Source organism: Poecilia reticulata, chromosome 6, assembly GCF_904066995.2.
Source record: "Poecilia reticulata chromosome 6, P_reticulata-male-v2, whole genome shotgun sequence".
NCBI lineage: Eukaryota > Metazoa > Chordata > Actinopteri > Cyprinodontiformes > Poeciliidae > Poecilia > Poecilia reticulata.
Window position 1 is genome coordinate 10,865,053 of NC_088835.1, and position 16,092 is coordinate 10,881,144.

General features: G+C 43.7%; 1 protein-coding gene across 3 annotated transcripts in view; it reads left to right on the forward strand.

Annotated features, from left to right (window-relative positions):
* The window catches only part of prickle1a (prickle homolog 1a), a 29,570-nt gene extending 13,482 nt beyond the window's left edge, over positions 1-16,088 (forward strand). For 2 of the 3 annotated variants that reach the window (XM_008411013.3, XM_081607868.1), the window contains exons 2-8: positions 7,901-8,102; positions 11,296-11,409; positions 12,174-12,311; positions 13,190-13,393; positions 13,506-13,692; positions 13,779-14,621; positions 14,705-16,088. In XM_008411013.3, the coding sequence (XP_008409235.2) occupies positions 7,914-8,102; positions 11,296-11,409; positions 12,174-12,311; positions 13,190-13,393; positions 13,506-13,692; positions 13,779-14,621; positions 14,705-15,543 (2,514 nt within the window). In that variant the 5' untranslated portion in view covers positions 7,901-7,913 and the 3' untranslated portion in view covers positions 15,544-16,088. Of the gene's footprint in view, positions 1-1,878; positions 2,929-7,900; positions 8,103-11,295; positions 11,410-12,173; positions 12,312-13,189; positions 13,394-13,505; positions 13,693-13,778; positions 14,622-14,704 lie in introns of those variants that run through there. The other variant, XM_008411014.3, reaches the window with a different exon arrangement.
* The last annotated feature ends 4 nt before the right edge of the window (positions 16,089-16,092 follow it).

A 16,092-nucleotide genomic window follows, 5' to 3' on the forward strand; every position in this document is an offset into this window, starting at 1 on the left:
AGTGTCAGAGTACAACAGTTAAAAGGGGTTATATGAGGGTTACAGGGCTAACAAGACCACAGTCTGACCTGAGTTTGTCAGCGCCAATCTAGCTAAGTCAACATCAATGCACCGACTGCTCCACCAGTTGACCTTTTCCTCCCTTTTTCACAGCGTAAAAAGGAATTGTTGTTACAGTAGGGTGATAGGCTTTTATTGGGGTTTATAGCTGATGCTTTTGTTGGGCCTGTGTCCTACTCATACCCATTGGCGAGTCATTCAAACCTTGAGAATGCCCAATGGTTTATAGGCGGTTCACACACCAGTGAGAACTTTTTTGGGGGCGGCACTCGTCAATGACTGTAAGTTGGGAGCTGACCTTCTCTTCGCCCTCTTCAGAATCCCAATTTATGACACACCTTTAGAACGAAAAGTTCCCAAATCTAAACTGATTGTCAATGCAACATTGGAATATAGCCACACAGTGAGCTTTGGCTTTGACCAGGTCTTGCTCGTTTTTTTTTTGTTTTGTGTTTTTTTTATAGGTCAGTGTCTTCTAAGACATGTTGAAACTGGAGAAGAATGCAGCTTCATCGGTTTGTGTTGGGTTTGATGATCATCATCCTCAGCCTTTTGTTGTTGGGGCATGCTGGTGTCAGACCTCCTTCGCTTTTAGCAAAGGGCATATTATGCTCTCCTTTTACAGCGGTGAGATGAGGTGCAGACCAGGTGTGAGATGAGGTTCGGGTCGTTGTAGCTATGGCTGAGGGGAATGGGCCATAAAGCCCCGAGGCCACAGATTTATGGGTCATCTGCTGCTCTCTAAGGTCAAAGTTCAGGGATGCAAGACGTGTCCAGTTTTCTGTTGTCCAACTACCCAAGGTGAACCTTGAACCAGCTATGTACCTCACAGTATCGAGTGGTTTGATCGCAGAGGGAAATGAAGCGTTGGTATTCTTTTACAGATTCTTGTAAGGGTCTTTAAATAGATGCCCAGGTTTTAGTTCACTGCTAACATCCCAACATTTAGCACTAGGTTTGTGGTAGGCACTTTAAAGCTACTTTGCTAAAAAAAAAAAAAAAACCTGCTGATCTAAAACCACTGGCTTTTGAAGCTTATTACATGTCAGCAGCATTTTACTATAAGAAATAACTGCTGTTGATGTTGCTCTGCAACTCTTGGGTAAATAGGCTGGTCGATTTAGCATTGCATTCTGTAAATGTTGCCTATGGGGGCATGCATTGTGTCAGTTCTTCTCTCAAAGACTTGCTAATAGAGCAGGTGCTGGGTCTTTCTGACCAACACAAAAGGCTCAAGTTTGTTTCCAAAGGGTGGCTTTCTTCTCTAGCCTTGGCTGCTGCAATGGCTTTGTCCACATGCCCATACAGCGCAAGAGTGCATTCTATTCTTCTACACCTGTCATCATCATGCAGTTTGCTCAGCCGAATTCTTCAATTTGAGATAGAAGTTTTATTGCGAGGAAGATTGGCAAAAGTGAGAATTGTGGTGCGCCGTCAGAAGCAGACAGTAAAACACAGAAGCTGCTGTTTCATCCTTTGTAGCTCACATTTTTTTTGCCTTATTTGGTTCAGCAAATACAGAAAAGTGTGAACATCTCAAAGAACCTTCAGTAGATATTTTGCTGCAGTCAAACGCATTGCAAAAGTCGCATCGTCTAGTCCTCGTGAACGAATACGTTTGGTTCAGTGTTCGTGAATACTCACTCTCAGAAGTTACAGAAGATGGAGAGGGAAATGGGGTTACATCTGGAATACTAGATCCAGATATCAATCCTTAACAAAAGTGCCCCCAGAGACAATAGAAGACATAATTCAGTTTCCAGTCTAAATGTGAGTTCAAACGTGATGGGTTATTTGGACATTTATCAAGAGAGCCAAAGGAAATCAGAAGAAAGGCTATTTGCAGTAGCTTGTAGACTTAACAAACCTGTTCCCTACAGAGGGAGGGAGGGTTGGCCCTCGGTAGGGCCCTACAGAGGAGAGGGTGGTTTATGGAGTTTCTGATTTTCCTCCAGAGGGGAAAGTGAGGCAGAGGTCAGCCTTTATCCCTTGCGGGGGAGTCTAACTTGACGGGTGGAAGTGTACATTTCATGGACCATGTCTAGTGTTAACAGCTGGAGTTGGTATAAGACGCAGCTGAAAGTGGGAGCTTCGGTAGCAGGATAAATGAAAACATTTAATAATTTTCATCTGGCCCATCACTCATCAGACTGTGAGTCAGCAAACGCCACCCGCTCACTCGGTGACACTGCAGCGCGAGAGGCAGGAAAGACAAACCGCCAGATTAACCAAAACCCAACTCTGACATTCAATTGCAATAGTGAGCGAGGAGCGAAGAATGTCATGTGAAAGCAGTTGTGGCTTCGAAGCGGTTATGGTGGTAAAATGAGCTCAGCCATCGTCGATGTGCTACTTTCAAGATCTGTTCCTGTGAGCTCTGCCGGTGTTTCTAATTTGCGAGCGTAAAGTTGGAGACGCGAGGGGGAGGGTTTGCTGAAGGGGAGAGAGAGGGAGAGAGACAACTTGTTCTGCCACACTCTGCCTTGACTGGCTGCTGTGAGGGTGAGGGGCCGGGCCGGGGTTCAGGAGGCTGGGAAGGAGGTGGAAAAGGCGGAGGAAAAGTGATGGCTCAGAGAGAGAGGGAGAGAAGAGTGGGGTGACCATCTGGTTGGGCTTATTATGTACACACACATGGACACGCAAACACCACCTCTCCCCCGTTTACTCAGACATCTCCCTCACTTCTTACAGTCTGAGCTGAGACATGGGCTGCTGTTACACTGACAGCTCTGGCAGATTTGTCCTGGACTCAGAACTCACAGGATCTTGCATAGCTATGGACCCTAGAGGCTGGAAGAGAATCTAGGACTGGATGCTGGTGATTAGATCTGTTTCCTGAGTACCTAGTGAGAGTCGGCATACCCTGAGGTAAGAACCACTGGAAAGTGACAGAAGATGTTAGCTGGTTTCGAAGTCCTCGTAGACATTTGATGAGGTGCAAATGTTAATAGTGTTGCTTTGCTTGAAGTTTGTTGTCTACATTCACAAGTTGTACTGTTTGAAGAGGTCATCTTAAACTGAACCCTGGAATGTAACATATGAGGCCCTGGTGATTTTTATTTATTTTTTGTTACAGTTAGTAGTCTAATACTTGTAAATCCTCATGTAAACATCATTCCCATTGATTTTGTTCTGGTAAAATGTACCGTCGGGCACTAAAGTAGGGTACCCTTACTGTCTGCAAGCTCTCCGTGAGACTTTAACATGTACATTGCATGTCAACGCTGCAAATGAACACGCTTAACGAAGGTTCTTATTTCATGGTTTCATGAGCATCAGTTTGTTTACTCATGTCAGGGATATAAAGATCCTTCAGTAACAAGTTGGGGATTTAACTGGGATCTGCTTAAATACACAGAAGTGACTACTGGTTCACACAAGGGTGCAGCTGTTTAACAGATCACTTCTTGCCCTTAACGTATTATGCTTTATGTTTTTAACAACTAGGAGCAAACTGTGCGCCAAAGGTTGACAGACTCGCCTTTGAAAGAACGTGCGTGTGCAAGGAAACGATTAATGCGCCGCATATTTTTTCTATCTTGTCTGACATGAAAAATAAACTCATTTTTCTGAGCTGAAGCTCGAGCAGTCAGGCGCACAGAGGAGAGATTCTTGTTTTCCTCTCCAGTTAGAGTTAGATCTGCATCGCTGAGGCAGCAGAGGCCAAGTTAAACATGCTAGGTGAGTGCAAAGTGACAGAGGGAGAACTGTGCTGGGCTGTGTGCGTGTCCATCACCCACTTCCTAAAGGAACATAGACAGTAATTCAGACCAGAAGCTGCTTCACTCTCTTAAGGGTTGTAAATCTAAAAGTTCCAAGGATTTGGGTTTTAGGTGGCTCTAGCTCAAGTGCTGTTGAATCCTCCAAAAAAAATGTCACTTTGTCCGTTTTTTTATTATTCAGTTTCTCTGCAGTCCTTTGAGAGTTTGTATCCCACAAAGCGATAAATAACTTGACCGGTGCAGTTTGACTTATACTGAGGGTTACAGAGCTAACCCTCAGTATAAGGAATCAGGCAGCACAGTGAGGTACCAATCCTCCACAGCGTCCAAAACATGCAAAGAGGTCATTTCGTTCCCCAGTAAATCATTATTGCACTCATTCACTTACCAAGCCCCCACTAATGTAAAATCTCTTGGAATATAAGGTTCATTGTAGAATACAAGCCTTCTTTCATGCTTTACATAACTTGTTGGTTGCTTACTGCCAGATCTGCGTTGGCTGAAGGCAAGAATCTTTCACCTAGCCAAAATTCAACTTCCTCCCCCTTTGTTGAGAAACGACATTAACATTTTCATTCATGTTCGTCGCCCTGTTTCAGTGTCAGTCTGATCGCACCGCCCACCGCCCTCCGGCCCTTACGTGGGCAGATCAGTCAGATATGCAAGGCCTCCGAACTCCCCAAAGCCATGTTAACAAGCACCTTTACAAAAGAGTGAGAGGACTGTTAAACATTCGGGACTGCAGGGGTCTGGAAAGTGTGGGAGGAGGGCAGGGACGGAAGGACAGGGGCCAATGGGAGGGAATTTAAAAAAGTACAATCACAAACCATGGATCCCTTGTCTGGAGCCGAATTCTGAAAGACCTCCGCAAGTGATGAGTCGGTGAAAGCCTCTTAAAGTTTGCTGGCTCAGTGCTTCTCTTATTGATGATGGAAAAGGAAGTGTTCTGGGCAAAGTCAAAGGAAATGAGCTGGAGGACATCTTAAAGAAGAATTAACATGTGAGCAGATGTGACCATTTAAGAAGAAGAAGAAAAAAAAGCTTTGAGGTGCATACATCTGCTTGAGAACTTGGCTAAAGTTCAAGCTTCACATTCCTGCGATTCAGGTCCAACTGTGTGAACCAGGCTCGCCGATACTTGGCAGACGTTTGAAAGCAAGAGTTTGTAAAGCTGTGAGCACGGCTCGGTCCTAGGGAGATCCTCCCCTATAGTCACACATGTTCCACACGAAACCCAAGCTGCTCTCGAGCAAGGCCGCATTTTTGCAGGTTATTTTGGTCTCATTTGCAAGTCAATAGATTCGACTAGAACAAGAGAGTGTCTTGACCTGCTACCTCAGCTGAAGACAGGTTATCTCTCATTTTTTTCTGTCACACTTTCAATCCCCCCCCCCCCCCCCCCCCAAAAAAAAGACGTAATTGAAACCAAACAAACTCTTGACTGAGCCACCAGGTTCAGTCACAAAGGTGCTATTGTTGAGAACATCAGAGACGTTTTATTGGGACGTGTTATGACAAAAATCCGCCTGACCCGAAACCCTCGGGGCACAGTGCAGTTCCAAACGAATCCGCAGCCACCGCCATCCGTCACACTCGGAGCTGAAAGAGAATCAGATAGCACAGAGGCCACCGTGGCTGACTTGTTCTTGGGGACGATAAGCTGATCTGGATGGTCAGTTACTGTCTGGACTGTCTCGACACTGTCACAGCTCACAGAGAGGCCTGTTCCAATGCGTCTGCACACCTGCATCCATGTGTGCATTCCCTCTGCGAGAAGCAGCCAGACATATAGATATATCACTCTTGGAAAGAGAGCACAGATTTTAGGCCCTTTAACTGTGTTCAAAGGTTGTGCTCGACTGCATCTGGTTTTCTCAGCTGTCTCTCTGTGGCCCTCTGTGCCCTGGCCAGCCACAGGGGGTTTGGGGGGTTTGGGGGGGTTGAGGGAGGTACGCGTAAAAGGGGGTTGTGAAGCAAAGACCAGCTTGCTGGATCCTGGTTGGAATTCCAATTTGATCTCAGCTAGAAACCCTCAGCCTGTGAGAAATGACCACAACTGGACACACACTCATTGTAGCCATGCTTACTCAGTTCCAAAATGTCTGACTAACAATGAACTACGTCTGACCTCCAAAAACACACAAGTTGGCCCAGTTCAGGGTTCCACGATGACCTTAAGAGTGAGAGTTGAGTGTGCACAGATATTTGCTGTAAGGACCTCAGTGTTTGCCTTGTAAAGCACTTTGAATTGCCTTGTTGCTGAAAATGTGCTAAATAAATAAAATTACCTTACTGTAATAGGCAACATGCAGTGTTTCTTACCCAGCTCTTACTGGTCCTATTGCAATTAGAACAGACTCAGATCGAACACGACCCTGAACAGTAGGATTTAGAAAACTGCTGTTTGAGGTATAAACAGGCCATCTTGCTGTAACATTAATAATAATAATAATAATAATAATAATAATAATAATAATAATAATAATCACAAATTCAAAAGTAAATATCGCAGAAATCTGTTTCTGTAATGAGCCTTTTACTATTGATTGGTGTGTTGGCACATTCAATTAGTGGCTGTAAACAAGCAAATGAAAATCTGATGCAGACGCATTAAACAGTTTGAGTCCTCAAGCTTCCCCTTGATTAATCTACACCCTGAGCAGTGAGATATGTCTGCCAATTAAAAAACTGCCAGTACTAAGATTAACATATTAGTTTAAAGTTGTTATTCTGTGCTGGACTTTGAAGATTAAGTTTCTTCATTGAGTTTACTGTGTAAGTCCCCCCCCCCCAACACGTCTTTTTAGCTGTTGATCTAAAGAAAAGTTACCAACTGAATTTACCACACTGGTCAATTCTTTGATCTTTTTGCTATACGTCTTTCCCTGGTTGTGTGCTGTTAGCATAAATCCACTCCGACCCTCCCGATCCCAGCAGCTACACCTGTCTGGCACATCTTTGTTCAACTGAAAGATAAGAGGAATGATCAGACACTCACTGCAGCAGGTTGGAAAACAAACGGGTCAAAGAGAAAAGGGAGATGAAGGGACAGAAGCAGGGCTGTGTATATTTCCCATATGGTGGGCCTGTTTTAAGGCAAGGGTGGTGTTTATACAGACCTCCAACTCAACTGATCAGGCCGGCTTCAGATCCCAGGTGGCGGCCCCATTTGGGACAAAAAGAAAGACGTAGAATTTCAGCCACAAAGCCCCCATGTGAACCTGTACTACGTCAGTGATTAAAATTTCAAAAATGCACAACTTGTTTTTTTAAATAAATGTTTCAACTAAAGTATGTAGCTCTTTCTGTATCTTCATTTTACATAAATCTGGATTAGCAAGACCCAAGAGGCTAAAGCTAACAGTGACTTTTAGATCAGACCACAGTAGACTTCTACTCTCTATAGCTTCGGTCTCAAACAGGTCAAACGGTGATTGATGCGGATGTTGTGCTGCAGACCGTTAAACCGTCGTCATTTTTGCATTGCACGGTTATTTACTCAGAAGCTGGTGATTACAGTACTTAGATGGAAAACAGAGGTAGGTGGCGGTGCACCACCCTTACTGTGTGAGACGCTTATATACAATGGAAAAATATACAGTGGAACACGTGATGCATTTCTAGTCAGAGTATCGGTTTGATATAATTACAGTGATGTGAAAATCTAAAATATTGACGCAGTCTTGTTGAATGCTGCTTTATAGAATTTTTTCAAATACTTGAATGTTTTATTTCAGCATACATTTGAATACTGTTGGATATTGTTACTATGATGAGATTTGGTGATTGACCCATCAGGATTTTGGAATTTTCTAATTGTCTCTCCATCCACAAAAGCCACACGAGAACCCCATATGTTACGCTGCCACCACAATAGCTGTGACAGGGTGTAGTCATCTTTATGACCATCTTTATGAAGTTAGACTTGTCGACAGAAGTGAGCCAAGAAAAGATACTATAATGGGCTATGAGGGAAAGCCGTGACCCTGATTATAGACTCGATGAGTGTGATTCAGCTGGTTAACATACAACCCAAAGGAACCTAATTAGATGCATGAGGAAAGTACAGTCTTCACATCTAACCTCTAGATCTTCTTTCCCTTTCAATGTCTCTTCAGTGAACAGAGTCTAATGAGCCTGGCAAGTGCAGCCGGACCAGCTGTCCACCTCCAACTTGGGAAACAGCAGAGGGACTTTATGATGGACCAGAAAGTCAGTAAGCTAACCTCTGGCTTTCAGCGCAGCTCTACGTCTGACGATGACTCGGGCTGTGCACTGGAGGAGTATGCCTGGGTGCCACCTGGCCTTCGACCAGAACAGGTAAGGGGAAAATGGCCGATTAGGGATGCTAGGAATGCTTGTTTTCTTGGCTTAGCAGGAGCTATCTGACCTAGAAGTGAGGCCGCTCTCTGAAGAAGTGACGTCCATTTCTTTACTTAGCAAACCCCGACTTTCTCCGGATTACCACAGTGAATGTTCATCTATCCTCCTGATGGAGAATAAAAAGAACTCTGACCTGATTCTATCTCCCTTTTAGCCCATTTAACTGTCCCAGATAAATGGTTTTCAGCACACTTTGTGAACAACACATAAACTCACAGGAGAATGAGGCCTATGGGATGAACAGCATATTTCACGAAACCCGTTTAGCTCTTTTTTTTTAGACACAGTTTAACAGGCCATTACAGAGAGGCAGAATACGGATAATTGACAAAAAAAATCACCTCAAACTTCAATGGCTTTAAAAAATGTTTTTAAACATCTTAAATGTTTACTTGCATTTGTATTCGGTCGTCTTTATCCTAATACTCCTCAAAACAAACAAACGAAAAGCCCATTAACTAGAAATGAAGAGTTCAAAGTTGAACCTACTAATGCATGGTTGTCCATACAAATGAACAGGCCAACCAAGATTAGCCTCAATCAAAGAAGCAGCATAAATGTGAAGATCTGCTCCTCAGGAAATTGGCCTTCATGGAAGAAGATATAGTTTGCCACAAGCCATGTGAGGGGACACCACAAACATTTTGGAGAAGGTGATCTTTTCAGTTGAGATCAAAACTGAAGCTTTTGACCTACCTGCAAAAAACTGTGTGTGTGGTAAAATAGTGATATCCCATTTCTGCCTTAGTACACTGTCCCCATTGTAAAGCATGGTGGTGGTAACTGAGTTAAGGAGAAAGGTGGATGGAGTGTTCTCCTTAAAGAAAACCTATTAGAGGCTTCACCGTACTTCATAAACTAAAAATGAAGAGTTCAAAGTTGAACCTACCAATACATAGTATTGCATTCTGTTGCAATACATAGTATTGGTAGGTTCAATGGTATTGGTATTAAACCAATACATTGATTCTCTGGGGCAGAGATTCTCTTTCCAGTGGGGCAATGAGCCCAAACATACTGACTGAACTACAATCAAGTTAAATAGTCAATACGTTAGATTGGTTCAGCTAGGCGACCTATTTCAAGACTTGAAAATTGCTGTTAACAGAACATGTCTCTTTAATTTAACTAATCTTGGGTTATTTTGCAAATACAGCAGACTTGGTACCATGATAAAATCCTAGGGTGGTTGTACAAATGATTGACTCAATGGGGCCTAATGCAAATGCAGGGTGTATTTTTCAGGTTTGATTTATGACACAGTTGAAAACCATGTATTATTTTCTCGCTACTTCACTAATTGATTCGTTCTCATAGCATCTCAATAAAAAGGATTCCCGTTTGTGATAGTAATGTGACAAAGTGGGAAAAAGTTCAAGCAGTTTAAAAACTTTTGCAAGGGGAAGACATCTGCTTGAGATTATTAGGGAAACTTGCTGTTTCTGACTGCCAAAGAAGACAACAGGCTTTCTCTTAACAAGTCCTGTTAGTTGTGTCTGCAAGGCAGAACTTGCAGACACAACTTATACATCCCCTACATTGGGATTTTTTCCATGTTTCCCTCTTGCTCCTAATATCCCTTTGTCATCAGACTTATCAAAGCCAATACGTAGAAGCAGTGAGTGGCAGGTGATATGCAACAAAACATCAGAATGCAATCAACGATAGCTCAAAAGCATTTATTATTGGGAAAATGCAGAGGTCAACTGTAATGCCTTTACTGCAGTCAATTGTCTAAATGGGCTTTGCATTAGGGGTCATCACTACAGTCTAGAAACAGATAGGTCTTGGGTGATAACTGACTGTTTGCAAGCCCCAGGGGTGCAGGATGAGGGGTAATAGAGGCATAAAGATGTGCATAATTTACGGTGTTTGAGGAGGAATAGGGGGTGAATGTGAATGTAAACTGCCTCAAAACCCCCCGACGCCCCGAAGCTGCAGGAAGTCCCACAACACACAAAACAGGCACAGCCCACCTCTTTATCTGGCTGATTGTAATAGCCCCTCACTCATAAAGTTTAGATTTCATTGGCCAACCCCAAGGGTCAGCGGCCCAGCATAACAGACTGTTTTTGTCCTGCACAAAAACAGCAAGCTTAGTACTGGCAAATACAACTGTTAAGCCGATCTGACCTGCTGACCTGCTGTGGTTGGTGTAGTTTATGAGGACTGTGATATCTGCAATTGTATAATCATGACTATATGAGGTGTCATATTATGGTAAAATTCCCCAAGAGTCCTTATTCCAGACATTTTAGATTACACTGTCCCATATAGAGTACATCCAGAAAGTATTCACAGCACTTCAACTTTTCCACATCTTACTTTATGGTTTTATTCCAAACTGTATTCATCTCTTTCATCCAAATTCTACACTCAAATACCTCATTATGACAATGTGGGGAAAAAAATTGAGATTTACCAATGATGGAGGCCACTGACCTTATTGGGACCTTCAAAGCAGCAGAAATGTTTTTGTATTCTTCCCAGATTTGTGCCTCAAGCCAATCGTGTCTCAGAGGTTTAGAGACAATCCCTTTCATTTCATGCGTGGTGTTTGCACTCTCACATGCAAACATCAGTTATGGGTCCTCATATAGGCAGGTGTAAATAGACTGAATTTACCACAGGCGGACTCCAGTTAAGCTGTAGAAACAACTCAAGGACGATACAAGTAAGGATGTAACATAACATTCAGAAAAAGGTGAAACACTGTGAATACTTTTCAGATGCACCGTATGTCTTTGATCATCCTTTTCTTGCTCAGACCTTTATGTTTGTTTGATTGATATGTAGTGTATGCGTCTGGTTTGTGTCAGAGTTATATTGCTCTGTCCTATGGTTCTCAAGGTCGGTGTCAGACTCTACTGAGGATTGACAATCAAGTGTAGAATCTTGCGATTCAGAAGAGATAAAACTAAATACGGTTAAAAACTGATAAATCAATCAGTACTAACAAATATATATTTAAAAAGTACTGTATAGGTTAGTGAAGCTATTTGCCTTACTTGATATGCTTACATTCTCAACCAATACTTGGGTCATGAGTCTCTTTTGCTCTTACTTTATAGGTTGGAAGCAGGAACATTTCGGAAACATTGATGTGTTCTATGCCATGATTTGTTTTCAGGTGCAGCTGTATTTCTCCTGTTTACCTGAGGACAAGGTCCCCTATGTGAACAGTCCGGGAGAGAAGTTCAGAATCAAGCAGCTCCTCTACCAGCTGCCACCACACGATAATGAGGTGAGGAATATTGTTTGCAGAGTAAAGAACAGCTTATTCCAACTGCTCGTCTTACGTTTAGCAATTCCGATGATGCCGAACACTATTCCGTCTCACAAGATGCCGACACCCCACCCGGGGGATTTTTGTACCGCAATCTTGAAGGCAGGCAGTGTAGGCACAATGTGACATTTGACTTGATGCCTTTATGATATTTGCTGGAAGCCCGCACCAGCAGGATTCCTGTCATAGCAGTGGTTTTTACAAGGAGCGCTCAGCAGGAGAGAGGGCTGCTGGTTGAAAGAGACTTTATGTGATGCCACCACCGCAGTGGCACCACGGCTCAACTTGGCCGTCTCTCTCCCTTTGTCTTCTACCCTCTTGAATCCACTCTAAACACAGACCTTGTTTGTGTAAACGTCTGCTTTCCCTCTTGTTAGGCCTTTGGGGAACATCAAAAAGACCCATTGTAAAAAATTAGCTTCTCAAACAGGGGCGGTGGGTGGAGATCTGTTGTGGGGTGTAGGAAGGGCAAGCTGGGGTCAACATTTGCTTTTGTTCAGTACACTCTCGTATTCTCTCTTCCCTTTCCCCAAACTGACAAATTTTATTAGGCACCCACATTCCTGCAACACAATATTTCGACAAGCATCAAATAAAAGATCAAATCAGTGCAAAATTTGTATGTCCTTTCGCTTCCAGAATGGGAGAACATGTCAAATTCTGGCTAAAGTCTGATGCATCAAATGGTTTTATTAAACATAACTTATCACCTTCTTTCCCAGGTTCGTTACTGCCAGTCACTCAGCGAGGAAGAGAAGAAGGAGCTGCAGATGTTCAGTCTCCAGAGGAAAAAGGAAGCACTGGGGAGGGGAGCTGTGAAACTGATGCCTCGCAATGTTCAAAATGGCATTTGTGAGCAGGTGAGTCATATTCACTACATGTTTTTATTGATAAAGAAGTTGCTTTGTGATCAAGAATCAAGCCCATACTCATCAAAAATGTCTAAACTCCTATACAGTTTCTTGTTGCAAAATATAAGCATCAAAACTCAAGTCTTGACAGAGATTCTTAATTGGGTGCAAGTTCAGATTTTCAGTGGACTATTTCAACACACAAATATATTATGTATGTTCAGAGTTGTCCGGTAAGAGACACACCTGCTCTAGTCTCAATTTCTTTGCAGTTTCCAACACACTTCCAGTAATGGCACAGCATTTAACTATATTTTCTGTTATGTGGGGCTATGATGAGTTGCCATCAGCACTTGGTACCTTACAAGCAGTAGTATCACCCTTTGAATGCCCTAATTTGGAATACATGGATGTTTGGACTGGAGCCAATTCCAAACCAAATTTCTACCATCTTGAAACAATTCTAATGTAAAACAAAACAAAACAAAAAAATATTTCAATGAACATACAAATGGGATTTAATTAACCCTTTACACTGCAGCGTCGGGCCGGGGGGTGGGGGCCAATGACCGAGGCCAATGACCGGGCCCCTTACTTGTATCACCTGTGCTGCTGGAAACTGTTGGGGGGCGGTTTGGGCTGCGTTTCTCATTTCATTTTTACCCAGGAAGCACATTGGCTATTCCTCCCTGCCTAGCACCTCCAGACCCGGGCACCCATCCGGGCCAGGGGCAGCTGTCCCCCCGGCCCCTCCCATAGCTCCATGCCTGCACTGCATCAATTTTGCCAACGATAGCTTTGGCTTTGCTCTGAATAAGGAAGTTGAAGTACAACTGACATGTAATTCCATATATATTAAAATCAGCCTGTTATGCCTTTGACTGCAGTGTGGTGAGGATATGAATGGCGGGGAAATGGGAGTGTTTGCCTCAAGGGCGAGTCCTGGGCTGTGCTGGCACCCATCATGCTTTGCCTGCTCAACATGCAACGAACTGCTGGTGGATTTGATCTACTTTTACCATGACGGAAAGATCCACTGTGGAAGGCACCATGCTGAGTTGCTCAAACCACGCTGCTCGGCCTGTGACGAGGTACAACTGCAAGAATGATATTCAGTAAAACACAACTTCAAGTCTTTATTCTGTTGGTAACTACTATTTCTCTCTTTCAATGCATTTGTGTTTTGTTTTTTTCTCACCATAGATCATCTTTGCTGATGAATGCACAGAGGCGGAGGGGCGCCACTGGCATATGAAGCACTTCTCCTGTTTTGAATGTGAGATCATTCTTGGAGGGCAGCGTTACATCATGAAGGACGGTAGACCCTACTGTTGTGGCTGCTTTGAATCGCTCTATGCAGAATATTGTGAGGCCTGTGGAGAACACATTGGTAGGACATCTATTTAACATAAATACACAGATTTACAAAAATTGACGCACTCCACCTTGCTTATGTTCATATTTCCTTCTGTCCAGGTGTTGATCATGCTCAGATGACTTACGATGGACTCCACTGGCACGCCACCGAGAACTGTTTCAGCTGTGGCCAATGCAAGAGTTCTCTCATCGGTTGTCCTTTCCTGCCACACCAGGGTCGCATTTACTGTTCCAAGGCCTGCGCTCTTGGGGAAGACGTCCACGCCTCCGATTCTTCCGACTCTGCCTTCCAGTCAGCGCGTTCACGTGAATCCCGCTGCAGCGTTCGGTTGGGCAAGAGCAGTCGCTCAGCTGACCAATGCAGACAGTCGCTCCTCTTCTCTCCCTCTGTCAACTATAAGTTCCCAGGAATTAATGAAAATGCTGAGGACACTTTGACAAAAATGACTCACTTGAACTTGTCAGATGAGCATTTGTGGAGGGAGCGCGGAGAGGAGGCTGAGGTACCAGAGGACCAGGAGGAGGAGTGGGCTGAACATGAAGACTACATGACCCAGTTATTATTAAAGTTTGGTGATCATGGAATTTTTCAGCAAACTACTGACTCTAGACCCACAGATTTCTGGATAGCTGAAATGGACGTTAAATCCAAGCAGGAGTCATCAAAAAAAAAAGGCTTGGTCAGTAAGAAATACCAGGCCGACATGTACTGGACACAATCACAGGATGGCTTGGGGGACTCTGCGTACGGTAGCCATCCGGGACCAGCAAGCAGCAGGAAAATCCAAGAGCTGGAGCTGGATCAGAGTGCCGGAGGAGGTCTACCTGGAGAGGAGCCACAGTGGTACGCCAACTCTTTGGAGTGCATCACAACTGAGTTCAAGAAAACTGATCAGAGTGCTCGGGACTCCGTGGAGTCTCTTGCTCTCTCCAATATCACTGGTGAGTAGACATAAAAGAAAATGTCTCGACAGACTCCTGTCTTCATCTTGAGACTGTTTGTAATTGGCTTGTCTCTTCTCCAGGGGCTTCGGTATGTGGTGATTATAAAGCAAGGCCTCAAGTGTATTCTCTCCAGGCACTTCATGACTATGAGGCAGAGGACTGTGATAAAACCAGCAACATGGGTACACTCAACTCGTCCATGCTACATAGAAGTGCAAATTCCCTAAAAAGTCTGGAGGAAGATGTTACAGAAGTTGTAGAAGTCCCATTGCAAGAAAGGCCCAAACCTCACGTGCCTGCCCTGAGGAGGGCACGCTCACAGTCTAGGCCCCAGCAAGTCAAGTTCTCAGACGATGTGGTGGACAATGGCCATTATGGCGACCTTCCGTTACGTCAGCCCCCTATGAGTGAACGAACTCGCAGGAGAGTGTACAACTTTGATGACCAGGGGCACAACCTTCAATCTGGTCACCATAGTCACCACCACAGGAGGCGTCGCAGTCGCAAGTCTCGATCTGACAATGCTCTTAATCTGCTACCCAAGGAAAGAGCACCAGTGTGCTACAAGATGGACCATAGAGGCCGTTCGCTTGGACCAAAGGGACACCAAGTTTTCCATGGTCACCTCAATCCAGCAGCCTTGTCGGACTACAGTGTACAGGGCCCGGATAGGGGAAGGTTCTTGGGATTGTACGGCGATGATGATGACTGGTGTTCTACATGTTCTTCTTCATCTTCTGATTCAGAGGAAGAAGGCTTTTTTCTGGGACAGCCTATACCTCAGGCAAGACCACACAGACATTATTACACTGACGACTTGGCCAGCCCCGTTGCAGGCAAGTCTGCTCCTCCTTACGACCAGTGGACCAAGTCCAAAAAGAAAAAAGGACGAAAAGGGAAAAATTGTATAATTTCATAGGCTTTGCTGAGCTTTATGTAATGCTGCCACTCACAATCGTTTCTTTCATTAATCATTTAAAGTACAATAGCAGTTTGCTTGCTATATATTGCCTCACAGCACTCACTTTACCCAGGTAGTGGTGTTGGACACTATATGTCTGTGGCATTACAAAACAACCAGTAAAGTTATTTTATTGTAATACATATTTATAACACACAATCTAAACAGTGCTAGTGCTTATTTAAAATGATATGGTGATATATAAACTGCTGAATGGAAAATGAGATTACTATTGATGGTCTTTGGAACAAATAGCATAGATCCCAAACTACTGGCAGTTGGTTCGGGACCATTAAATGTGGATTTAATAGCCTGCAACTCTTCAATTGTGTTGCTTCCAGGCTTGCGTGAGTAATTCCAAAGCACTGTGTATATTACACTGCTTCACCAAGGAATGTACCAATGGTTTCATTGTATGGCAACCATTCAACATATACTGTGTCATTGTACAAACCCGAAAATAAGGCCATAATTGATAACGGTAATAAAATATGTCAACATAATGAT